Source organism: Pelecanus crispus, chromosome 1 (genome assembly GCF_030463565.1).
Source record: "Pelecanus crispus isolate bPelCri1 chromosome 1, bPelCri1.pri, whole genome shotgun sequence".
NCBI classification, from domain to species: domain Eukaryota; kingdom Metazoa; phylum Chordata; class Aves; order Pelecaniformes; family Pelecanidae; genus Pelecanus; species Pelecanus crispus.
In genome coordinates, this window is record NC_134643.1 from 107541659 (window position 1) to 107569028 (window position 27370).

The 27370-nt window shown below is 44.7% G+C and overlaps 2 protein-coding genes across 2 annotated transcripts in view; one reads left to right on the forward strand and one right to left on the reverse strand.

The window, feature by feature from the left end:
- Positions 1-653: 653 nt before the first annotated feature.
- MAEL (maelstrom spermatogenic transposon silencer) lies at positions 654-13390 on the reverse strand. Its single transcript, XM_075727597.1, has 12 exons — positions 13259-13390; positions 12466-12552; positions 9616-9718; positions 7469-7624; positions 6908-6949; positions 5916-6043; positions 4983-5037; positions 4260-4401; positions 2962-3024; positions 1911-2043; positions 1583-1661; positions 654-769 (listed from the first exon to the last, which is right to left on the reverse strand). Exons 1-12 carry the CDS (start codon positions 13388-13390, stop codon positions 654-656), a joined length of 1236 nt encoding a protein of 411 aa, XP_075583712.1.
- An 11106-nt stretch (positions 13391-24496) lies between these two features.
- Positions 24497-27370, forward strand: part of ILDR2 (immunoglobulin like domain containing receptor 2) — a 36236-nt gene continuing 33362 nt past the window's right edge. The window contains exon 1 of the mRNA XM_075723022.1: positions 24497-24542. Coding sequence (XP_075579137.1) covers positions 24497-24542 — 46 coding nt within the window. The remainder of the gene's footprint in view (positions 24543-27370) is intronic.

The window sequence follows — 27370 nt, forward strand, 5'->3', positions numbered from 1 at the left end:
TGTATATAGTCTGTGCCTCTAAAAGAACATTAATAGATGGATAAATTTGCAACCACGTTTCTTCCAAGACATAGAAAGTCTGCTTTTTTGCCTTGAATGACCACTCAAATTCTTCATGGCTGCAATTGACAGATTATGAGCAAACCTTCAAGACTGCTACACCTTTAATTCCCCTAGTACAGCCCTTCATACCTCCAATGCTCCCCCGCTGACATAATTTTTTGGGGAGAGACTGTTACACACTGAAATTCTATCTTCCACATGCAGCAAAGGGAAGGAGGTTATTAAAGAAGAAATAAAGCACTTGTTTAAAGTCACATTGGCCACTAAAGAATTCTTCTAATCCAGTGATTTTGACTCATCGATCTTGAATTTGCACTCCATCCATTAAGAAACAGAATTAGCATGGCATGTATTTTTAAAGAAAGGAAGCAACTGTCAGGTCCCTTCAAAATAAGTCTTCCTGTAGATAACAGACAAGATTTTCATCATCTTTAAATCCAGTGAATAGTTTTATCATTCTAACAAGAACTTGAACTGTCAAGGGTTGCACATAAGATGAAAAACTGCAGTCTGCAGAAACTGCTGGTTATCTTAGGGAAACAAAAAAAAAAATCAGAATTTACAGCTGTCCTGGATGTAAAAAAAGATTTTCAATTACTGAAAGACTTGGATAGATCAGATCCATTTTTCAGCAATCGAGTAATTCCTCTTCCTCGCATGGTACTTGTTCCATAAAGGGAAGTCTTCACACCACATGGAGAATCACCTGTTAAATTAAATACAGCTTGTAAATCAAATCAGCCTTTAAAGCTTGCATAAATTAATGGAATTGCTCTTCATATGCTATGGAGCTGAACCTATTCAACAGTTCTAATACAAAAAGTCACGAGACAGGGGTTGTGTCCTCTACAAATACCAAGACCATAAGATCTCATGATTTATAATTGGAACAGTTTCGGAGTTTAATTCAGTGTGCATTTTATATGCAAGAAAATAAGCTGCAAACTCAGAACTCTTACAGTTATTTGTCTTGCAAACTTGATTCTGTTCCTCTGAAGATTAGCCATGAACAACCCAGATGAACTGAGCTCATGTGCCTTCTATTAAAAAAATTTCATCTTCAAAAAGATGACTTTAAATGAGCAGTCTTTATAAACTGAGTTATAACAGAATACTTGCAACAAGTACCAGCTGAGTCTGCAAATATAATGCCTTAAGAACAAAGAGAGTATTTTAAAGATTGCCCTGCCTCAAAGCACCTAAGCATATGAGAACAGACTTCATGCAGCAGAAAAATAAGGGGGTATAAATCAGAGAGCAACATTTATAAGAAAAAGTCTATTTTGAGAGACCTTTTTGACTGTAAGGTTGTGTCCAGTAACAAAAGGCCAGCTCTTTATGTTTACATCTTCAGAAATTCAGTGAAATCCATATGCATGAATAAGTGCAGCTCATGCAAAGTTGTTTAAGCTTTATACCACTGACATGCAACATCTAAGCCCAGAAATTTGAAAAAGCAGCAACTGAATTAAGTTTAAATACCTCTTTCCCCTTACAAATGTGAAAGTTTCAAACTCACAATTAGAAGGCACAGACTCCTGATCCTGACTTGGAGAAGCAAAATGTCTGTCACATCCAGAACCCTCAGCCTTCATTTTCTGTATGAAGAAATAAACATTCAAGATAATATATGTGTCTTCTAAAATGCAGTATACACAACTATCCATGAAACCTACAAACTGTGGTCAAAAGTCATAAGAAATGACCCAGCTAGTGATTACTTTCTTTCCTCAGTCTGCCTAATATGTGTCACAAAAGACAGCATCCAAAGAGAAAACAGCTAACCTGAAATTGGCAAGTTTGAGTTAACTAGAAATAAAACAGGATACCAGTTTAAAGAATCTGACCTGAAAACGTCCAGCATCCAGTATCACCATCTTGGTACTTGTGCTTTCACCATAATCAAAGTCTTGAAGAGGCAGGTGAGCTGCTGTCAGTGAGACTCCATACACATTAGCTAAAGATTTACTGATGCAATAACTTGACCGAGAAAAAAAGAAAACAAGAAAAGTTTGGCTAAGAGGGCTGTAATGCTTATGTACAGAAGCACAGCATTTTTAGTTCAACTGGCAAACAAAAGCAACCACAGACTGAGATGCACAGAGCAGATAACAGAGGGCAGAAGGACATTATTGCAGCAGCTAAATAGTTACCCTGCATCCTTCCAAGACCACCAGCCTATTCTACAACTACACATGAAATTAAAACAACTGCTTCCCCACACTATCAAATGCAGCCACTTGCAAGTGTGAAAAGCAACATTTTTTTTGCAAGGCATAGCAGTACATTCCAAGAGTTTTTTAAATGAAAGACTATTCACTATTACCTCTCTCAAAGTCCTACTACTACTGACTGAGATCTTAAATGGCGTTTCCTTGTTTCCCAACTATTTACTTTCCCTTTCCCCACTCCAAAATGATTACAAAACCTTATGCATCTACATTATATGCAAGGCAGTATAAAAAGTTCACAAAGTAGAGATATACTAGAAGATACTGAGAATTCCTCACCAAATACAGGTATACTAACCCTCTGAAGAAAAACAGTGAATTCTAATGTAATTAACACTTCTCTCAACTCTCCAATAGTAAGTGGAGTTAGTGAAAGGATGACTACAGAGTGATGGACATTACCATCACAGAAATTACATTACATCTAAGCACTAAGACTTACAGCATACTGCTAAGCCATACAAACAGCAGTGAAAGTTACAAAGAGAACAAAATCTTGGGGGTGGAGGGAATAAATAAAACTCAGGCTCTAGAACTACAGTGCTTCAGGCAGTCAGAGAAGCCAGAGGGAAAAATGTGCATCTATAACAAAATAAAAGATATAAAAAAAAAACCCTCAAAAAATATCAAAAAAAGATACTGGAGATAACTCCATAGCAATACTCACGCAATTTTCTTACAGGACGCCAAAGCACAGCAGAGTATATCATTCTCTTCATGCCACTTGCACCTACATGAAATGAAATTCAGCCTTATTTCAGAAGCATCTACATCGTTAATCAACATGAACAGTTGGTCTGGTCAGAAGGAACAGGAACAAATATTAAAGATGTTATCTTTTTGTCTCAGTGACCATATAGTACCTTTAAAATTTCACAGAGGGCCAGCGCGCAATAACTAAGCTCTAAGTGGTTTATGCAGCATTAAAAGGCATGCTTAACAGGCAACCTGCCTCATGCTGAGGTGCGGGGGAAGGGAGAAAAGAGAATCCTAAGAGACAAATGGAATGTAAAGGTAACAATCTGAAGTTTCCCATTAATGTGAAATAGTTCCTCTTAGCGCAAGTATCCCCGCTTTCCTCTCCAAATGTGTGTTTTAAAGCGCTTTTTTCCATTCTTGTTAAGGTCTCCCTCTAGTGCAAAGATACTCATGGAAATGGAAAACTGCCTGACTATTAAAAGTGACCCTGATTATCCCAAATGGATCTTTAAATCCATACTATAAGCAGACTTCCAAGAATAATCGTTTTTTTAAAAAACATCTACTACAATTTAAGATCAAATTATTGGTTCTTACTTAAAACAGTAGCAGAGGAAAAGTTAAAGTATATTTCTAAGTTAACTGTGTCATCACTAAATATTCCACTGCAACACCACAAGCTACATACCACTTCTTTGTACAAACATGGAAGAACCTGGAAGCAGGAAAAGCTTTACTATTCAAGACACACGGGGGGCAACACAAAAGTGAAAAATCCTACAAAGTACATAGGACTTCAGATGCGTAATAAAGAGCATTCATTCCAGAAGAAAAAAGATAGGATCTAGCTTAACACTTATGCTTGAGAACTTGATTTACTGGCAAACATACCTTGTCTTTCATCACAGTGGCAGCATGAGGCATTTGATGTATAGCAACAGCTAGGTCCCATACAAATTGCACTTCTAAGACAGTCTGAATTTTCTCACTTCTATGATTTCCAGTTAAATACCACAATATATTTTATTCCCATTTTTCACCCCCTCCTTTAAATTAGGCCTCAGACTCAGCATCAAAAAGCCATCTATCTTTACACTTCTTTTGGGAAAGTATTTTTATATTTCCAGTTGTACTCATGATGTGACAAGAAGCATTTCTGATGAGAAGGCTTGCAGAACATTCTAGCCTAGCAGCATACAAGCTGTATGTAGGGCACCAAGACACATCAGGCTAATAAAGGTTTCCACAAAGAAGAACCCAACATACCTGGTATTACTGGAGAAATCCCACAGGAAGACATCCAGTTCTCTACACACCCAAGTCTTGGATGGCTCCTTTTGGTATTTCTTCCGGTACAGTTCTATTACCAGGTCTTCTACAGCAAGCAGCTCTGGATGGCTCTCAATACCTACAACTCAGAGAAAATCCAGGTCAGGAGAACAAAAGAGTGAATATTCTGCTCAGCTCACTTCTCAGTCAGTCCCTGTTCATTGCCCAGCCTCTCACCAGAGCATCAAAGCTCTTGTAAAGCTTAACAAGTTATTCCATCAGCAGTTTTAATAAAACCTGGTGTCCTAGCAAAGTGGGTTGCCCTATAGTCCCTTAATTTTCTCCACCTCAGTAATCATGTATCCTACTTGTAGGCCATCTCTCTTCAGAAGCTGTTAGTCTTCCCATGTGTTAGCATATGCTCACCTTCACAGTAATCTCACTGCCTCTAGTGCTCCTTTAACTGGCTGAGCAAGAAACAGTGTATGTTACTCTACGGATGTGCTCATTAGTTGGTTAGCTGATCATGCTGCTGTTTTACTGTCACTGACGGGGAAGAAGAGGGAGAAGCACGCAAAGTAGTTCTAGCTATCAGTACCAACTTTTATGAAACCTTTGAGACCCAAATATTTTGAGACAAATACAGCCATCCATGATTACATAACCCTTCTTTCTTGCCAAGGGCAGGGGGGGGGCACAGAGGGGGGAATGCCTTCTCACCTGTTACGCTAGCCATTCGATTGAGACACCAGTTAACTCTGAATCTGTCATTAGACTAGAGGAAAGAAAATTTCAGTCACATTGAAGAAGTACAGTATATAATTCTGACATCTGCAAGACTTCTGACTATGTCTGAAAAAGTCACCTCCAAAACAAAATTCAATGTTTTGTGGGACTGAATGTACACTCTTCCTGAAAATGATCTTGAAGAGGAACCAAATGCCACGGAGGCTTTCCAACCAAACCCCAAGAGAAATTTTGGACTCATGTTTGGGGACAGTTTAAAGGTTAACCCATACTACAGATACCTCCATTAAGTGCTCTGAGATTTTTTTCATGCATACTTCTTCAGAGCCCTGTATTTATGGATGGAGCCCAAGATCTTGACCCTCCCCAACCTTTTTAAGGATTAACTTAAGCTTGAATGGAATCAAAATGTAATATAGCTGTCATGAAGCTTAAATGCCTCTGAATCCTAACATTTTGTTTTGCTCATTGGCTAATGAAACTTCAGCAAAAATTAAGATGTACAGTATTCTCATGGGGAAAGAGTCATAAAAACGTAAAAACATCCCTTAGAAAAGCAGGACTGTATGACTATTATTCAGCACAATCAATTTAAGTCGATCTTAAAAAGCCCTCAACCTAAGTCAAAACAATGTTAAAGACAAAGTGAAATGTTCCTCAGTAGACTAGAGACAGAAGCGCACACTGAAAATAAGAAGGCAGAAAATTAGGTCTCTGCTTTATAAAAAGGTTAGCTTTTAGGGGCCATTTCTTCCTGCATGGAACTGGGAAACTTTGGAAAAGAGTGTCTTTTCCCACTCATTTGCACACTGATTAGGTTTTAGAGCGAAGTAACTCCTTAGTCATCCAACAGAAGTGAAATTAGAGGTTTTGATTTAGAGCATCTTACTTTGACCTTGACCATACCCTGCAGTAAAAGTGAGGCCGAACACCGCTGGCTGGCTGGGCAAACTCAAGAAGTTCTTGTAAGACAACTGCGTAACAAGTACGTGAAAGATGAAATCCAGATACAGGGATCTTATGAGTGGCATCACCTAATGGGGGGATGAGGGGGCAGGAAAAAAACCCCAAGTTATGAGAAGTCCTGTTTCCTTAAATGATAAGTTCCCCCCTCCTTTGTATCTTTTTATATACATATACACACAAACACACACATTTCCTCTTCTCTACAGGCAGTGTCTGTAATTAAGCTATCAAAACCTTGCCTTCCAGCAGAAGACTGGTGGGTCTGGGCTCTGAGCAACCACACACACGCTTACCCCTTTAAAAGGCCATTATTTAAGTATTTGACACAGGAAAACATGGGCCAAGCTTGTTCCCTCTGCACACAAGGGGAGGAAGTGTCCTAATAAAAACAAACTGGAATCTATAAACACTGCTTAAGAGTCATAAGGGAAACAAGGCAGGCCAAGCCAGACACAACAAGGGTATAAATACTTTAACTTTGTTGATATATGTAAAGCTGCAAAACACAACTTTTAAATACAAACTAGTATCCACATTACGAATTAGCACCTCATGCTGAAGATATACACAAGGACTATCAAGGGAAGGACACTCCGCTTAGATGGGCTTGAAAGCATTTAAAGCCATACAAAGCTGTCCCATTTAAGAATAACATACTGCAGTTATTATTGAATTAAAAAAGGAAGACAGAATACAAATAACTCTGCCATTGACAAAACCACTTTGGGTGAAGTGCTCTGCCATTTGTGGGTATGAGAAACATATAAAAGGTGACTGCGACAAGCTGCTCTGTCACTCCTTTCTCTTTCAAAGTTGACAAGTTCCCAGAAGGAGAAATTGTAGACTTATAAAACATTTGGATACAGATCAGATAAGCTGAGTCTAAAACTGTACACCTTTGCATACCATTCTTTCTCTCCACTGATACTCACTAGCAGCCTGGCAGTGGTACCGAAAACCACGAGGTGGTACTTCTGCAGAAGAGCAGGGGAGATGAGAGAAAAAGGAACAATCATCATTCAACATCCACAGTGACAGATCCTTAACTCTCAACTATACAACACAGTTTCACGTACAGAAAGGAACAGCTTCATCTTCTCTATGACTTTGCACAAGTGCTACCACTATATTTGAAAAAGTTATTTTCAGTTATATGCATTTTAAAAAAATAAGTATATTTTATAGTGTGTGTGATTAGGTCCAATCAAGACAAACATTGACTGGCAAGAAATATAACACAAACATCTGAAGGTGCTCCTGGATTTATTCTACCTTCTTTGAAGCTTCATGCAGTTCTGACACTTAAGTCCATCTCTTCAGAAACAATCAGCACTGCTCCGATATTTTAAGAAGTCCAACCACTTATAGTCAAAGAAATAAGCCTGTCTTAGTACCAGAAATCTAATGTGGGCAGCAGTACGTGACACTAGAAAGCCTCGCTCTCACCCCAAAGCAAGATGAACTACTTCTTGCCTCCCTTCCTTGGAACTCACCTGGATCTATGAAGTGATGGAAATCAGCCATTATGCCATCCTGTAGGGAGTACCTGACACACCCAATCTCGCAAGGAAGAAAGCGCTGTTCACAGTGGGACGGCAGCTTGCCATGGCTGTAAATGTTCAGGAAGTAGAAGATGTCTGCAACAGCAGCTGAAAGAAAAAAAAAAAAACCACCAAACCAACCACATTTTCAGAAGAGCCACCAGAGGTTACAGCAAGCCATCCTGGCCTCACTTCATCCAGTGAAGCTTCAGTGTGCTTTATCATATGAGCGAGTAAAGTAGGGTAACGTAAAGTAAAGTAAAGAGTAAAGTAAAACACATAGACCTTTCTCTGTATCTGAGATGACAGGGTATACCTATGCAAGAGTCAGGCATATCAGTAGTCCTGGTACACCTGCCATAGATGCTACTGTGTGCAGAGATCAGGGAAAAAAAAAAAAAAAACCCAAAATAAAAGCAATTTAAAAAAAAAAAAAAAAAAGACCAACAAAAAACAAACCCCAAACCCACAAGAATGTTAAGAGGCCTGGAATCCAACAGGAACTACTATTCCTTTTTATGATAGGTCTCTTCACCCTTTAGGAAAATAAGGTTAGAAAAAAAATCAGTAACTGCGAAGCAGCCTCACAAGCTCAATTCAGTAACTTACACAAGTTAAATGAGCTGGTAATATTCTTCTGGGGTAAGAGGAGATGAGACGTCTGCTAATTAAAAGGATTGCTTCTCCTCCACTAAATGAGCTCCCAAAGAAGGCAGCAAGAGTACCCAAGGCAAATGTTAAGAAATAAATTTATTGTTTACTAATTTTAAAAGTATCCAACTATGAAAAAAATTTCACAATACACCTTAATGCTTCTCTTAATGAATGTCACATAATGTTCTCACTGAATTTAAGGTACCTTTTTAATCCTTACCCTTAAGTTTTGCCCCTCATTAAAAAACCCTACTTGTTCTACTAAATAATAGAGACGTGTAACTGTTCTTACACAGAAATTATGCTGTATGCCAGACTTTATGGCATTTAACACCACTTGTCCTAAGCTTGAATGATGGTGCTCTCTTATGGGTCTTAAACTCTACAAGCTGCAGGGTCATAGGAAAGATACCTCGCCTATCTGAGATTGAACTGCTTTCCTTATGAGAAGATGGATATAGCTACAGGGAACCATACAGGACTTTTACTGAGAAATATTAAGGAGCAGCATCGTAAAATGCATCTCAGTTATCCCTTATCATTATCCTTCTCGTTCAGTTTAAAGATGAATTGTATTAGCTCAAGCCACCGTGATCAACCTGATCAAATTTGCATCACAATGACAGGGGAGCATGACCTCTGGCAGGGAGGACGCTAACAGGTATTACACTTTTTATAGAGCTACTCTTTCCTGCCCCTCCATAACCATGACAACATGAAAATAGTTCAAGAGACTTATTAGGTAAAAGGCTTGAGCTGAAACTTAACCACAGAGCAGACACAGCTTATATTAACTGGCCGCTTGACTTATCTTGCAAGTACTACCATTTGTCATTTTTCAGAATAATGCAATATTCATGGGGAAAAAGATTACAGATGTGTCCATTACTCAATTCTAATCAAAACATCCATTTGAAGAGGGGGTACGGATAAGAAATGTTTAGTTTTCAAGAGTTCTTTCAATAGGGAACTAAGCCAGGATGTTATAAAAGCACTGACAAAGTACATGTCCTCTCTTTTATCCTCCCAAAGAGACCAGGTCATCATTTTATTTAACAGCTCTACTATACAAATTTTGAACTTTGCTATCTAACAGCTCTTCACCCTTTAAAATTGGTACAAATATTCTTTTATGCTGAACTTGGATTAGGCCTTGTAAATCATAAACGTAGGAGTTGAAGAATTACCTTTTTCTTAAAAAAAACTTGAAATAACTGTGAAGAAACTATTAGTGGCTACACTCCCATCAAGCTAAATTGCACTGTCTTTCCCCTATACTACAAAAGACCTTTTTACAGCATTAGACCATTAGTTTAAAACAAAGAAACAGTTGACACAGATGGCTATTAGCGAAATATAAACAGCTTTTGTATAGCTACCATTGAGAATATCTATAAAGGGCAAGCTTTTATCTACCGGGATCAACGGCTTTAAGATTACTATACCCTGATCATTCTTCCAAGACATAGCAGAGGCATCTGGAAGAGAAGTAACACTGGGCATCTTTGTGGACAGAGAAGCAGGAACCGGATGAGCCAGATTACATGTCTGGAAAAGATGAGAAAGTTAAAAAAAATATCAAAAGAGTCTACTAAGCCCCAGTGAGGTCCTTCACCTTCTTCTATTAGAGGAATACATGATGTCCACTAACAGTTATGGTTAGGTGGAACAAGTCTGCAGTTTATACACAAGTGCCTGTGTACTTGCAGACCTGGAAGGCAAGATTTCTGTTCTAACAGAAAAAAAAAAGAGAACTCACTACAACTGGAAAGAACTACAGCTAAATTTACAAAATGTAATTTAAAAAAAAACTTTTAAAAAATATGATTTTGTTAGGTGCAACCACTTGTCACAGGCGAGGAGCTTTTCAAACTGGAATTTCAAAACTTCTTCCATAAACTTTATGAAAAAATTTGGCACATGCATTAGTTGCCTTTGACTAGGAATGGAATTCATGGGAAGTTGATAAAGCCTCAAGGAAGCCATCAGGTTGCTCTGGCATAGAGCAAGTAAGAGGGGCATGCATGCCCATTAAGCACTGCAAATCCAGGCATGAACAATAAGCTTTTAAGAGGACAGGAAGAAAAACCTGACAGGCTTACAGAATTCAATCATTCAAGACCCAAACTGGGAGTAACTTCCACATGCAGGTACACATTCCAGATAACCATCTTAGCCAAAGGTTGTTGATTATCAGTTTGAACTACTTAAAATAAAATGAGGAATTGGTCCCATCCAAGTAAGCTTAGGTCATCTCCAAAAGATGATGTTGTGGTTTAGCCCCAGCCAGCAACTAAGCACCACACAGCCACTCGCTCACTCCCCCTACCCCAATGGGATGGGGGAGAGAATCGGAGGAGTAAGAGTGAGAAACACTCCTGGGTTGAGATAAGAACACTTTAATAATTGAAATAAAGTAAAATAGTAATGATAATAATAACAATATAATAATAATAATATACAAAGCAAGTGATGCACAAAGCAATTGCTCACCACCCGCCGACTGATACCCAGACAGCTCCGGAGCAGCGATTGCTGATCCCCGGCCAACACCCCACCCCCACCCCCCAGTTTATATACTGAGCATGACGTCATATGGTATGGAATAGCCCTTTGGTCAGTTTGGGTCAACTATTCTGGCTGTGCCCCCTCCCAGTTTCTTGTGTACCTGGCAGAGCATGGGAAGCTGAAAAGTCCTTGCCTAGCATAAGCAGTACTTAGCAACAACTAAACCATCAGTGTGTTATCAACATTCTTCTCCTACTAAATCCAAAACACAGCACTATGCCAGCTGCTAGGAAGAAAATTAACTCTATTCCAGCTGAAACCAGGACAGATGACCAGGACCTTTCACTACACAAAATAACTGGTTGTCTGTGTACAGGCGTACGATTAATAAACTGAAGTCACACATAATCTCATAGATACACACTTCCCTATTTCCACTGACAGGCAATAAGGATTATGTTCTTTATTCTGGTAAAACAGTTACTCCTTTCCCTGATTACAGCTTTCTAAAATGCTACCACTTGTGGAAGGAAAGACAGAAGCCTCCATTCATGACTTAGCTGTCATTTCATGTACTCCATTATATGCGAAAATGGAGCTTCATTAATTACATAGCCCTAGCCTGCTAAATAACACAACAATGATCACATTTTAAATAGCTCCTTCCCATACAGGCAGGCCCCCAAAATGAGAAAATATTGCCTAACATCTCCCTACTAGTCTAGGTTGACTAAATTAACTAATCCAGATTTACTAGTTACTCCAAACTACTATCATCCTGTCATTCTCTCTAGAATCATGTAAGCATTTTAAAGTCCTAAAATTTACCCTCACCAATAATTTGTAGTTCATAGTCAGCATCCAGTAATACGGGATGAAGAAGTAAATGCAGTATTACCCATTTACTCAGTCAGGCTCTTTGCTTTGACACACAAGTATTTACACTGCCAACCAAGACTGGAATACAATAAGCTTTCTGACACCTCACATAATTCAAACTCCAAAGCAAACTACGCTTCAGGGAACTGCTGAGAAAGGGAGAGAGACAGAGAGAAGGGAAAAAAAAGAAGGGGGGGAGGGGGACAACACACCTTTTCAAGACAGTAACAAGTAGAAGGGATTTGTTTATCACTATTTCTGACCACAACCACATTCAGCTTAACATAACTGCTTACTTCTACATTGTGGGATTTTGTCCTCCACCATAGCATCACTATTCTCTCCATAATCAAACCAATCTAAAACTAATGGCAAGGTATAATTACTCTGTTTGTGAGTAGGTTGCAACATTTCATTGACCTGGTCCACTACACAGCCACTCGAGAATGCCAGATCAGCTGCATGCAAGATGTGGTTTCAGGCTGTCAGACAAGAACCACCTAAATTAAGGACATCCACAAAGCAAAAGCAACATGAACCTATGACCAGAAGTCATACCAATTTACAGTACTATAAATAAAAAAGCCATTGTAAGTCAGTCACTGCAAAATATCGTTAAACGTAAAACTAAGTTGTCGGAGAACTACATTTTACTTGGTAAATGAGCCCAAAGGAACAAGCTGTGCTGGTTTAAAATGGTATAGAGCATCCTCACCTTCAATTCAAACCGGAACAATTTTCTGCATAACTTTTGTAACAGTATAGACTACTACAGCAGCGATAACCTCCAGAGGTTGGAGGCTATGGAGAGCAGGTGATCTTCGATAGTGTCTTAGCTGACCAAACCCCAACACCACTTAACTGCCCCTCTTAGCTACATTAGAGGGTGTTCCTTTCTCGGCATTTACCTCTTTCACTGTCTTCTGAGAGTGTTTCTTTTCATTCCACTTACGAGCCTTCTCTGTATATGCCATCTTTTCTTCCTTAGTCAGCAACTTGAAGGAGAGCAAATTGTTAGAAAAAGGTTTTTACTGCTTCCTTCTAGTAGTCCCACAAACCAACTAACTCCGTGTAAGAAATTAACTGTGCATTTCCAAAGGATATTATGAATGCTTGGCAAGAACTGCCAACTGCTTACGTCAACTCAAACATCTCCAGTAGCTTTCTCCCCAACGAAGCCACAAGCTTTGATTCAAAACATGTAGCACTCAGGTGGGCAAACTTGCACTGCCCCAGCACAAAGAAAAGGTCTTCTGAAACCACTCTTGCTAGCCGGGGATGCCACTAGCCATCTCACACAAGCCAGAGCTGCCCTCCCACAGCTAAGGGGAGGATGGCGTAGCTTGCGCTCCTTAGCTAGAGCCAGCCGAGGCCACTTCAGACGCCCACTTAAACCGCTAAACACAGAGCAGCTGCACCGCCGGCTAGTTTACCCTCCAAGAAAAGCCACGCTGACATTTTGCCCCCCACGGACCCTGCGCAGAGGCACCACACAGATCCACCTGGTGGGTGCTGGCTCCCCACCAGCGAGAGGCAAGTGAGCTACTACAAAACCCACGGCCCCGCCACACTGGGGCTGGAGCGGGACCGCGCCGCGGGCCTTCCCCCTACCCTCCCCGCCGCCAGGCTGCCTTAACCCGAGGCCGTTCCCCCCCGCCCCGCCGGAGGGGCGGCGGAGGGGGAGAGGGCCCCTCTCCTCACCGCCCAGGCCTGGGAGCAGTAGGGGACGGCGTCCACCACGCGGGTCACGGGCAGCCCGCGCCGCTGCAGCTCGGGCAGCTGGTCGCGCACGAAGAAGCAGTAGGGGCTGAAGGAGCCCTTGCGGTGCGCCATGGCGGGCTCGGCCTCGGAGCCGCCCGACGGGCGAGGGCTCGGGCTGCCCCCGCCGCGCCGGGTCGGGTCGGCGCGGTGCAGGACCCGCTGCCGGGGCAGCCCCGGGGCTGGCTGGCGGCCCGCCGCGCCGGGCGGGGTTCGCTGAGGAGCGGCCGGCGGGGTGGGGCGGGCAGGCGCCCGCCCTCGCCTTTTGGCGGCAAGGGGAGGGCAGCCGTTAGGCCTAACGGCCGCCGCTGCCAGCCGCGGGCTGGGCCGGCCTTGCTGCCTCCGCGCCTCGGGCCTCGGCCCGCACCTCGGGATGGGCCTTGAGGAGGGCGTGGCAGGGTTGTTTGGCGGTTTTGTGGTCGGTTTGTTTGTTTGTTTGTTTGTTTGTTTTTAACGTTCTTTGGGTGCTGAAGGGTAAGGAATCATCGAATCATCGAATGCTTTGGGCTGGAAGGGACCTTTAGAGGTCATCCAGCCCAACCCCCCTGCAGTGAGCAGGGACAGCTTTAACCAGATCAGGGCGCCCAGAGCCCCACCCAACCTGACCTGGAATGTTGCCAGGGATGGGGCCTCTACTACCTCTCCGGGCAACCTGTTCCAGTGCCTCACCACCCTCATTGTAAAAAAATGTCTTTCTTATGTCTAGTCTAAATCTATTCCTCTTTAGTTTAAATCCATTATTCCTTGTCCTGTCACAACAGGCCTTGCTAAAAAGATTGCTCCCATCCTTCCTGTAGGCCCCCTTTAAGTACTGAAAGGCCACAGTAAGGTCTCCTTGCAGCCTTCTCCAGGCTGAACACCCCCAACTCTCAGCCTGGCCTCATAGGGGAGGTGCTCCAGCCCTCGGATCATTTTTGTGGCCTTCCTCTCAACCTGCTCCAACAGGTCCATGTCCTTGTGCTGAGGACATATACCCAGTGGGAGTGATAGCTTGCACCAAGCTCTCGTTGTTGTTCAAAATGCAGGCTCCCCACCCTCACAAAATGGCAATATACTGATTTTTCCTCAAAATAAAAGGGTCATACTCCTCTACCTCCTCTCACTCTGAATAATGTTCTATGCTAAATTTAGCAAAATCCTTACAAAGAGTCACTACGTTCATTTATGCAAATAGATACGTTCATATGCCTAAACAAACAAAGGAATAGAAGAAGAGACCAATTGGAATTCCATAGCCAAAATACATCTACTGGTATGTGGGACCTCTGAAAATACTCAGAGCCTGTTATTACTGGTTGCAGTACTTCATTTAGGCCCAAACAGGTGTCCTGCTGCATCTGCTCGAGGGTAGGATGGCCCTGCAGAGGGACCTGGACAGGCTGGATCAATGGGCCGAGGCCAGCTGTATGAGCTTTAACAAGGCCAAATGCCGGGTCCTGCACTTCGGGCACAACAACCCCATGCAACGCTACAGGCTTGGGGAAGAGTGGCTGGAAAGCTGCCTGCCTGAAAAGGACCTGGGGGTGCTGGCTGAGAGCCAGCTGAACATGAGCCAGCAGTGTGCCCAGGTGGCCAAGAAGGCCAACAGCATCCTGGCTTGTATCAGGAATAGTGTGGCCAGCAGGAGCAGGGAGGTGATTGTGCCCCTGTACTCAGCACTGGTGAGGCTGCTCCTGGAATACTGTGTCCAGTTTTGGGCCCCTCAGTACAAGAAAGACATTGAGGTGCTGGAGTGTGTCCAGAGAAGGGCAATGAAGCTGGTGAAGGGTCTGGAGCACAGGCCTTATGAGGAGCGGCTGAGGGAACTGGGGTTGTTTAGCCTGGAGAAGAGGAGGCTGAGGGGAGACCTTATCGCTCTCTACAACTACCTGAAAGGAGGTTGTAGTGAGGTGGGTGTTGGTCTCTTCTCCCATGTGGTTAGTGATAGGACGAGAGGAAATGGCTTAAGCTGCATCAGGGGAGGTTTAGATTGGGTATTAGGAAAAAATTTCTTCACAGAAAGGGTAGTTAAGCATTGGAACAGGCTGCCCAGAGAGGTGGTGGAGTCACCATCCCTGGAAGTGTTCAAAAAATGGGTAGATGTGGCACTTTGGGACATGGTTTAGTGGGCATGGTAGTGTTGGGTTGATGGTTGGACTGATGATCTTAGAGGTCCTTTCCAACCTTAATGATTCCTAGTTTTACTTTAATTAAAAAATAATCCAGGCACTGAGCCAGGAAACATGAAATTATTACTCTTCCCTTAATTGGTTTAGTGGTGGACTTGGTAGTGTTAGGTTAATGGTTGGACTTGATGATCTTAAAGGTCTTTTCCAACCTAAACGAATCTATGATTCTATGATCTCGGTGTAGGGCTGGGCACTGGCTGGCAAGGTGCCTGCCCTGCAGCTGGCATGTCCCCGCTCAGCTCCCAGCTTTCCTCTCTTACCTGAAGCAGCCTGGCTCCTGCTGCTCCCTGACAGCAAGCTCACGAGGAGCCGGTACTTTGTGAGACAAGATGAGTGTGGTGATGTGCCTACTCTGGCATTTCCAGTAGTGCTCAAAGCACTACCAGGACCTGGGGTCCTAGGTGAGAACAGGGGGTGACAGATAACGGGGGTAGGGTCCCAGGAGATGCAGGAAGGAATGAGGGAAGAGGTGAAGACCAACTTCAGTTAAGAGGCCTGGGTTTGGTGTTGGGATACGTGGTAGAAAAGTGGAGGTGGTGAGAGGGCAGGCGTGTGCTTGGCAAGGCAAACTTGCTTATTAAAAATAATTTGGGAGCTCATGTTACACAAAACTGAGGCTGCTGTCCAGACTCCCTTTCTGTGATTTTGGATTGTTTTCTGTTGGGTTTTTTTTCCTCCTTTCATCTATCCCATTGACATAATTGACACTTCCTTCACTGAAAGTTTGCATAGTGAGTCACAGTTCAGATGAGATAAAGGCTGGAAATAATCTGATCTGCATCATCTTGATGGGCAGCACGCGTTGCTTCCCCCCTTAAGCTTTCTATTGACCTCTATCAAAAACCAAATTACATTCACTGGCCATAATAACAAAAAGGAAATTAGCAGGGCAATAACCACAACTGGCTTTAAAACAAAGTTCAATCAGTTTACAGAAGGAATTGTGAAATCTGGTTGCCTGCAACAGAGGACCCTATGTTTGACCTGAGACAGGGTTACTGAAGTGGCAGTGTTGGCATAGGTCCTGATTAAATTCTGGCCAGGTTTTGCTTGTCTCAGGCATGTGATGTCTCCCGCGTTCCTCACTGTTCCCCTTATCTTTTGGGGGATCTCCTTCAGCATGCGGTTGCAGTTCCTGCAGAGCCTGTGTAGCGCAGCGGAACAAGAGCTAGCACACTGCTTCTCACGCAGCCGTCTTCAGTGGAGCTACCCAGACAATCTTGATAAAAATGAACAGTGTAGCCCTGACTTGGAAGATTCTTTTCAATCCTCTATCCCAGAGTCCTCTTTACTTTACTATAAACCTAGACATGAGGATAAAAATGGTGATAAAACACCTCCATGTGTTACCAAATCACTGGAAAACTCTGCCTCTTCCCCTCAAACTGCTTTTTTCATCTTCTGGGTAGGTAATGTAAGTCTGTTTCACTCCAAAGGAAGTAGCTGTTGTTTAGGCTTAAATCTTTGGCTGAAATGTTTGTCACTGCTGGAGCTGCTGGCAGGTAAGGTCAGATCAGATTGCTCTTGCATCTCACTGGTGGCTGGTTTCTCTGAGGGTTAAAAAATGCTGGCGCCGTTTAGTCTTCTGGAGGCTATTCTGTCTTGCTCAAATCCAGTGAAACAGTTTGTTTTATGTTTGTGAACCACTTAGAGAATTTGCTGTTAAACATACAGGAGTCATCAGTCACATTATTAAAAACTTAAAAAATCGTGATGTAAACTCAATGAGAACAGGTGAGCGTTTTTAAAGTCACTTCCACTGTTGTGGAAGATCATTTATATTCTGGTATAGTTCCTGATACATTAATGCTAAATCTCTGAGGAGAGACTGCAAGAAATAACTTGTATCTTGTAAATACAAACTTCTGCATAGAGTCTAGTTTTTCAGGCAGAAAGGCAAGTATTTACTGTTATATTACCCTAAGAGTTATTGCTAGGAGTGCATCTGTGCACATTTGTTTTACTTTCCTTCACACCATGTTCTTTGCTCTCGTGTGCCGCTTTGGGACCCACCCTTTAGCAGCCCTTCCTTTTAAAGAAATTCAGATAATGTGTGCATCAACTGTTTGAAAAACACAAGGCTCCAGTAATAGCTCTCCTAGGGCTAGAGGTGTGGCTGGAAAATAAAATTCATAAGCAGTGGAGAGAGAACGGATTTTCCTACGTGGGGTGGGGGGCAGAGAAAAAACAGGGAGCAGATCATCTTCAGAGTGCCATGCCATCAGTATTCTTCTCCAGGGCACTGGGGAGAGCCCAGTGTTCTCTGAAGGAACTGTTGTAACTCTTTGATTGGCCACTGTTTAACTTAGCTGGCAAAGGAGTTCTCTGGACCATTTGTACTGATTTGTAAATAATTTTTGTAGCACTGGGGCCATTCCAGCAGATAAAAGCAAGTGTTGTGCTAGTATTTATATATTACTTTTTTTCTTTTTTTTTTTTTAAAGCAGTTAATTCAATTAAATGACTTGATATGCCAACACTTAACTCCAAGCTACCTAGGTACCTTTGATGGGCTGATGGCTCTAGTGATGGGTGTGGGAGGAGCCAGGGCAGGGTATTATTTGGGCTACCCCCATGCCATTGTCTCTACACTCTTTTGTGGGTGTGTGGACGAGCTTTTGTCACATAATCTCACAGCTGATGTCTTTCTCAGCCTGGTTATGGAGGTTTTAAACCTACAATTTCCCTGGAGAGTGATACAAAGTGGGAACTTTGCCTTTCCAGTCCAGTAATTATTATCGTTTCATATGTAATGCATGAGCATTTCAGGGATCAGAACCTGCAGGCTTTCCCTTCCCTAGGCAAATGATTTAACCAGTAAGCTATAGCCATCAGCTTTCTCTTGGTCTCACTGCTTTTGACCTAATGAATCTTGGGTTTCTTTCTGAACAGTGCCACAACTGCAAAAGGAGCAGAGGGTGCCTTTCATCTCAGCTGTATGATTAAGGATGTGACTTTGAACACCTAGGAGTCAGGAGGCCTTTTTACAAAAGGTAAGCCGTATCCTCATTCCCTTGTCTGCCACTGTGCAGGGCTTTGCTGAGTGTTAGACCTATTGTGAATGTCCTGGATCAGGCCTCACAGGTGATAGCAGCATCTTTCTTCCAGGTTTTTGGGGGAACTGAAGTGAAAGGTGCTATGCTTCTGTCTGCTCTTCAGAAATATCAGCGTTTGTGCTGGGAGTAGCAGTGCAACAAGTTACGGGGTTGTAGGGTGCATGGGACTTGCTACGCAAGTGCTGTAACCCTACTGACCAGCACGTCCCAGAACCACTAAACATGTTATGAGGTACGTGGCAACAAGCTGCCCATGGTACAGCTGCATCCCCTCTATGCCATAAATTTCAAATATTTTTAATGCTGTGGCTCCAGCGAAGCCACCACATTGTTCCAGTATCCTGGACAAATACCAGAAATCCTTACTATCTGATAAGACTAGGTTTTCAGGTGGAAAACAGGGACCTGGCTGCAATAACCCAGACGTATGTAAGCCTTAGCTTGGGTGCTTGTTAGACATCTATGTGCTCAGGACTATCTGGAAATGCAGAGAAGGAAAATTTTAAGTGTGTAGTCAGCTTTGACAGTACATGTGTGCTGCTGAATGAGGGGTTTTTAGATTGCAGTTCTAAATGTTAGTTACCAAAAACTTTCCAAAGCCTTGTTTTGGATCTGGCCCTAAGTAGGATGACCTGGGTAATTACAGACCTGTCAGACTGACAGGGATCCCAGGCAAAAGAATAGAATCACTGATACAGGAGTTGCTTCAATAATGAATTGAAGAAAAGTAGTGTAATTAATGCCAGTCAACATGGGTTTGCAGAAAATAGATTATGTCACACTGGTTTGTAATTGCATCAAAAAGATATTAAGTGTGGTTACTAAAGGTAATGCATTCAGACACATGGGGCATATGACTTGACCACACGACGCTAAATCAAGGAAATGCAATGATACAGAGACCATCCGGTCCCCAGTTAAAACATTAGCTTAGGGTGCCTCCAAATGTAATTTTAAATGAGGAATTGTAATTGCACATTTTCAGCAAGATCTTTCTTAAGTCATTTCTTGGCTGCATACTACTAAATATTCATTGGTACCTTTGAAGGAAACATACAGTCATCACAGATACTTGCAAATGATACAAAGATTGAAGAAATAGTTAATAACGTAGGTGATAGAGTGGGATATCCACCAAAGAGGAGCTCCCCACGTGATGCTCTGTCAAAAGGACTAACAGCATGATCCCTGGGAGGATAAACAAACCAATATTAGGCAGGAGTGACGATGCTGTAGTACTTCTGCTTTCATGCTTTTAGCAGCTGTGCCTGGGATGCTCCCTCCAGAACTGGTGTTAGCTCAAGAATGTAGCAAAATAACAGTCTGTGGAGCTTCCAAAGAGAATGCTAAAGGGTGCTTTGGTCATAGTCTGTCGTTACCTCTGTTCAGAAATGCCTTAAGAAGGACCTTCCATCTAGCTTGGCAGTACTGTAAGGTGAAGTTAGATGAAATTAGGGGCAGGGTGAGGTCCCTTCCAACCCAAAGTATTCTGTGATTCTTTTTCTAACAGATATGCTGTAGTTCAAACAGGATGTGGTGTGGCAAAGTGATGTGGCCTATTTTATTAAGAAAGCTGGATTAGACAATCACAAAATAATCCAGCCACCAAGCCAGGAAACACTAAATTGCTACTCTACCCTTAATTGGGTTAGTGGTGTACTTGATGATGTTAGGTTAATGGTTGGACTGGATGATCTTAAAGGTCTTTTCCAACCTAAACAATTCTATGATTCTATGAAAAGTCTGGTTTGTGAACTCCAGCTCCCTGAAAGTATTTGTGCTGCCCACAGTTTCTCTACAGCCAAAACTGTAGAGGGTTTAACAACGGTTATCTCCTTGATTATCTGTAGATATGAAAGCACAGTTTGTCTCATTCCTTTTCTGTGTATTTTTGCATACAGTGACACATAAAAGATTGTGAGCTGGGATGATTTACTTATGATTGTGTACCTAGATCATAACTTCACAAAACGTTATTGCTGATATACACTTAGCGTTTTACTTAAATGAAAATTTCAGGTTCCCTCTGAAAGTGTAGCAAAGGTACACTATGACTTTTGTGTCTAAAAAAGAATCAGGAGCAGCACGAGAAATTTATGCAGAGGAGCGAATACTACAGAAAAGTGCTGTTCTCTTGGGTTTTTTCTGATGCTGAACTTATATTGCAGAACTCAAGGTTCATTGGAATGAGAAAGTCAAATTTCTCCATTAAATATTCTAAACATTTGTTGGTACAAACATCATGGTTAAGAACAAAAGCAGTTTATATATCTGTATCACCCACTCCTGACGCTAATGGGAAGTAAAAGCTCTGTATTATTGTTGCTATCAAATGTAGCCACACAGCTCAGAAAAAAACCAACATATATTGTGGCATATATTTCAGCAATGGCTTGCTGTGAAGCTATCAACGATTAATAAGAGATTCCAGTGTAACAAAGCAAACAAGGAAAAGTTTTAGTTAGTAGCTATTCTGAAGAGACTCACTAAACACTATGATTTGATGATGTGTCACCTAATAGCTTCTGTAATGTGCTGGTCTCAGTACTAAATCAAGAGAACAGTGTCTAATGGCTGAATCTAGTATGACATCCCAGAAAGCTGTTGAAATCACTGTTTCTATGGAAATTTCTACAAGGGAAATCCAGGGGACTGAATGGATGTGCAAAAGTACGCATGAAAAGAAGTATTATCATGCAGCATAGTGGGTTTTCAGGGATGTTGCTGAGACAGGTCATTCTGAGTGAGGTGCTGGTGTAAATCATTCCAGACACTGGTAACTCATTAAAAAGCTGACTCTGCTTATCAGCAGAGGAAATGACCACAAAAGACCGGTACTGGAAGGTGAAAGCAGGGAGGGAGGAATGAAGTAGTTGAAAAGAAAACAGCCAGCTACAGCATGAGTAAAAAGTGAGTTTGTTTCCCTGTTGTTCACCTGAATTTGTTCATGATCCCATTGCTTAGAGAACTGCTCCAAACAGAGTTGCAGTATCACTTCTATCACACGGTGTTGCAGCATGGTATTCTTCCAATTCAGTCTGGGGCTAAATTATGCAGGACGGGCATGGGGAATTTGGTCATCTGGTATCAAGGTTGTCAAGTGACTGAGGGAGATGAAGTTTGAAGTCTACCAGTATGCTGTTTTTCAGGGGATAGAGAATCCCTGCTGGGCGGTGGCTTGAAGCGATCTGGCTAATTGCATAAGAATTTACCCGCTGTTTGAAGGTGAAATAGGGCTAACTGGAGTCACGCAGCTTTCTGTCTCCAAGAACTGGCTAAAATGGAAGACAACATCCCAACACTAACTATTAAGCCTGCTCAGATGTTGCAATACTCAGATCAAAGGTCTGCAGAGATCTGGAACATCTATTCAGGGCTCGGGCATCCATCATACATGCATATATACAAATGACAGCTCACATTAAGTGAAAAAGAACCATACGGTGAGTTTGAGTGTATGAAAATTTCAAAGCAGCTATAAATCCAACGTTACATGCAAAACAATGGTGCTTCCTTGTATTGAAAATCTTTCCTTCCTTTGTTGTGAGTCAAAAGTTTAGCAAAACTGACGTATGCCAAATTTGTTTGCAAAAGCTGGAGTAGATTAAAAAAACCCCGAAAAAACTAGGAATAGCTAACAATAGTGACGCATAAGGGATTGTACTGCTCCCAGTGTTAAACTTAGAAGATAATATCAACATCAACATTGTCTCAGGAAACTCTGGATCAGACTCCTGGCCAATTAAGTTACGGAAATGCAAGGCAGCAGGGTTTCACTTGAAATTTTGAGGGCTATCTGGTAAAATGATTAAGGGAGGGAGGGAAAAAATAGCTTTGTGGTTTTTTTAGGACTCTTAATTCAGCCCATACAACCTTCATGGATTATATCCTATAGATATGTAACAACGGTGAGGCAGGCCCTCAGCTGATGCAAAGTATTATAGGTCCATCTGAGTTTTCTGGAACTACATCTGTTTCTTGAGGCTGAAGTTGTGGCCCTAACGAGGGTTTTTATTTTGCCTTCCACCTGCAAGTATGCACAAAGGCAGGGGGGTGTCAGATCACCACTTGCTGAAGAAGAGCGCTGTGCGCTGTTGCGTGTGTACATTACTTAGCATAACAGGGTCTTAGTTCTTAATAATGGCTTTTAGCTAGTACTGCAGAACAGTTAAATTCATAATGCATCAGGTCAGAGGAACATCGGGACACTGGGGTGGGTGTGCATTTTTTTTTTTAAAAGCAATGTTGAATAAAAATAAACTTCTATGAGAAATGTATTTTTAAATAACATTGAATAGCTCCGAATAAAACACTTAAAACCAGACTGGCTGCCTAGGGGTTGTCTCCTTGCTTAATTCCACTTTAACTATATTAACAGAGGAACTACAACTGTTCAAAAACAACCAAAATGTTTCAACAGATCTTTTATCATAGCAAACATGCTGGTTTGCTTTCTTACTCAGAAATTATTGATCTATTTTTATTCATGCTTTTGAAAAAAGCTTATCTTGCCTGTAGAGAAGTTCAGTCTGAAAGGCAAAATTGTGAGGAATCTACAGGCAATTGGAAAATACCTGCTAGCACGCAAATGGCTTGTACAGTTTCACTGCAGGCATCCCTGTGCACCCTGCCTTTAGCAGGGGGACACACCTAGCGCCGCTCCCTTCTGGGGCCAAACTTTGTGTTGGAAAATCAGAATCGTTTATGTTCTTTGGCAGATTCCAGATGAGAGAAGAAGTTGAAGACTACTCCCATCTCCCATGTGGATCACTGATGTCTGCAGAATGCGAACTTTGGTTATGAACACGAGCCAAGCCCCTGAAAGAAAAACGCCCGAAGGCGAACAAGTCGCAAAGGGAAGCTGTGCTGGATGCTGTGAATGGTGAGTGCCACGCTGGAAGGTGCTTTGGTGCTGAGCCACCGAAGAAAGCATGCTGCTATTTAGCCAGCTCGAGGCCTGTGAACAATTCCACTCACTTATTTGGCTTTCTCGGGAAGTTTAGAAGTTTTAAGTACAGTACATATGTATACATGTGGGTCTGCTGCGGCCAGGACCGTTTAATTTCAGAGGGACATCCATCTTTTTAAAAGTGATCGTCCTCAGCTGGATTTCTAGTTGGCTGTCCCCTTCCTCCCAAAAAACTTCCATCCCCTTCCAGTATCATGTTGGCATGAAAACTTAACACCCCCCAACCCGGCTGTCCATCACTACCAGCCAGAACACCCTCCTCCTCATCTGAAAGTGTATCCCCTCTTCATCTAAAAGCACAGTAATTAGTCGCAGTGCCCACGCTGGAAGCGGAACCCCCCAGGGAAATTCGGAACTGGAACGGTCTACATTCAGTTCCCAAGGTATACACACATTCGGTTAATTCGGGGAGGATGGATGATGGGAGCGGACGGCTTCGAGTGCTTACTAGCCAAGTTGTGAGCCGGGACGGGGCCGCGGCAGAGGCGGCTGCGCGCCCGGCGGGGGCTGCGCGTCGCTCCGGGCTGGGCGGCCGAAGGAGCGGCAGGGGAGGGCGCGGGGGTGCCCGCAGGCTGAGAAGAGCCCCGGCGGCGAGCCCCCGGCAACCGAAACGCGCCTTTGCCGGAGGGAGGGAGGGAGGGAAGCAGTTTCGGGAAGCCGCGTCCCCCCCCCGCGCCATCGCCCGCTTGCCTCCCGGCGGCGGCGCCCCCCGCCCCAGCCCCGCCTGCCGCCGCGGGAGCCGGCGGCAGGGGAGGAGCGGCGCGGCGCGGAGCGGAGCGGAGGCATCGGCCGCTCGCCGCCAGGCCGGCCGGCGCTGCGGGAGGCGGCGCTGCGGGAGGCGGCTGCCGGAGCGGGCTGCGGGCGCGCCGGGCGGGGCCGCCCCCGGGCCTCTCCCGCCGCCCCGCGGCATGCTCGCGCCCGCCCCGCGGCGCCCCCGCCCCGCGCCTGCCGCCGCCCGCCCGCCCGCGCCGCCCGGGCCAGCGGGAAGATGGATGGGCACGTCCTGGGCTGGATCGTCCTCCTGTGGCTCGCAGGTAGGGCCGCGGGCTGCGGGCCGGGGCGGCCCCGACGTGCCTGTGCCGTGCCCGGCGGGCTCTACGTCTTCTCTTTCTCGAGGGCGAAAACGGGAGGTTCGGGGAAACGGCCCGGCGGGCGCGGAGGCAGCTGCGGGGGGCGGGGGGGCTGTTCGGGGGGCGCCCCGCCGCGCAGTTTGCGGAGACTTCGCGGAGAGGGCTGGTCCCGCAGGGGATGGGGGGAGGCAGCCGGCGGCTCCCGCCTGCCCGGGCCCGGCCATGAGGGCAGGTCCGGGGGGCCCCCGGCGCTTCTGTCCGCGGGGGGCGCTTGGGCCCCTGTTTACCGCGGAGCGGGGAGAGGAGCAGCGCTTGTGGCGGGGAAGGTGGGAGCCGGCCGCGGGAGCGCGGGGGGGACCGGAGTGTCCTTGGTCGCGGTGCCCGGGGGATGGCGACAACCCTCGGCTCCCCCTGCCCGCCCACGCCGGGCCGGGGACAATCGCAGGAACTTCTCCTTTCCCGGTGTCCTGGCCGCACACGCCGTCTAACAGAGGCGTGAGAGGAGGGGGCTGCCCTGTCTCTGCCCCGGCTTCCGGGGGGGCAGGATCCGGCCTTGCCGGTGATGGTGCAGCTGTGAGCCGGCCTTTGTGAGCGTGGGACGGGACTGCCTCCCCCAGCGCGGCTCGGCAACCTCCTCCGGCCCGGCCGGCTCCCGGAGAGGTCGGGCGAGCCCTCCCCAGGCGAGGGGGAGGGGAGCCGGAGAGGAGAGCAGAGAGGGCTCTGCGGTGGGGAGAGGGCAGGGGGACCAAGCTGAAAGGGGGCTGGGTCTGAGAGCTGGACAGCAAGGAGGGGAGAGGGTAGGGATTACGGCGGAATGAGAGCGGCAAGGCGGGCGGGAATCGGGGAGAAAGAGGCAGCCCTGCCAGGTCAGGGGCAGGATATGCCTCCTCTGAGCCGGTGCAGCAGCCAGGCACAGGCAGGAGCAGGAGGCTTTAGGAAAAGCTGCGGCAGGCTGACTTAGCCAGGCAGGCTGGTTACAGGCTGAAAGAAGAAACAGACACGCTTGGATTAAGTGGCATATATTTTGCACCACCACCAGTGTATCCCACAAAAAAGACCTCAGGCTCTTCCCTCTTCCTATTCAGATTTAGGATTCACAAGCAGTAAATTCGGCTTTTAGTCATAACACCTCTCTCCCACCACCCACCCACCCCTTTCCTTGCTTTTTCACTCTGAGTCATCTTGCAACACCGGTGCCTGCCTACTGATCCCTTCCAGGGTTTCACGGCCTCATCTGGGGCTTCGGCAGCTTCCAGCTCATCCTCCCTCCTTGCCTCTCTCCCTGCCATTTGGCTGCTTCTGAACTTATCCTGCTTCACCGAGTTGGTCTGGAGTGCCAGCGCACCCACAACTACCACTCCTTTCCTACTAGCCATAGTAGTGTGCTGATAAATAGCATCCAGGGTAAAGGAGTACAGGGTGTAGATAAACATGACATTACATTCCTCCCTCTTTAAATAAAGAGCTTCATTATCAGGACAAGTCTGGCTAGATCAGGACGTTTCCATCAAGCTAAAAGGCTGGGCTGTTGACACCTTTCTCCCTCCATTAAAGGTAGTTCATGATTACTGGCAGTGACCGCCGTTCAGAGCGTGCAAGGTCTATGCGGAGAGAGAGGTACCGCTGCAGTAGGAAGTCCTTCCAGTCTCCTCTAGTCCTGGGCTTTTGAGACAGGACTGCCTGCCGCTGGTGCTGTCGACCGCCGGCAGGCAAAGGCTTCCGGCAGGCAACAGGTTAGCCGTAGCCGTGTGCTGAGAGATGGAGGCAGCCGGTGTTGGCTTGCTCCCCTCCAGCCTCCTGGCCGCTGCCGCCCAGCGATGGAGCAGGCGCTGCTGTCCTTTTTCATGGCTGAGAGAAAGCAAATAAGCAAAGGTGTGTGTGTGTGAGTGTGAGCGTGTATGTGTGTGCACAGAAAAGGGAGAGAGGCTAGCAAACATGGATTCAAGATTTTCCTCTCCCCAGTGGCTGTGCAAAGGAATGAAAGGTCTGCATCAAGGTAAGGAGCCCTAATCCAGCCAGTGGTACACTCCGCTCTGGGAAGGAGAAGTGGGGGTTGGGAGGTGGAGGGGCCAGGGTAGGAGACAGAGTGCAAGATGCGGAGGAAGCAGGGAGACAAAAGGGAGCAAGAAAGAGAGAGAGGCTCTCCCCCTCCTCTCCCCTCCTCCCTCCTCGAGGTGGGCTGAGAAATTTCTAATCAGCACTCGCAGTTCCTTTCCTCCCAGCAATAATTCCTCTCTGTCCTTTGTTTGTCTTTAATTTTTGGCTCTTGCATTTATCTTCTGTTTGGTTTTATGCATTGTGACTTCTTACTGCAATTTCGAGAAATCCTGCGTGAGGTACAGTGGATTTGGTTTGGCATCTCTTCTCCTTGCCCTGCTCTCCCACGTGCCTAAAGCTAGTGTTTTAATAACAACAGCAAAAGGATGAAGAGCAGGTCATCCTTTGTTCCTTCCTGTGAAGTGACACGGGTTAGGATATGTGTGGGACTGTGGTGTTCTCATTCTAGAAAAAGAAGGTACAATTTGTCAAGTATCCTTAAGCCCCCATGTAAAGCTCGTTCTTGTAAACTACCAAGTGCAGCTTGATTCTGGAATGAATCCTTCCCTCGTGTTTACCATTACTCTTATTGATGCTGTAACTCCCAGTGCATTCAAAACTAGAGAGAAGTGTTGCACTGGAGACTGAACTCCAGTTTTACCTACAGAATAAGCAGAGCAAAATTTTTTCCGCTTCATGACTCAGGGTAAGCTTGGGAAGATTACAGTTAGAAGACTGTTCTCATTAAAATGTGA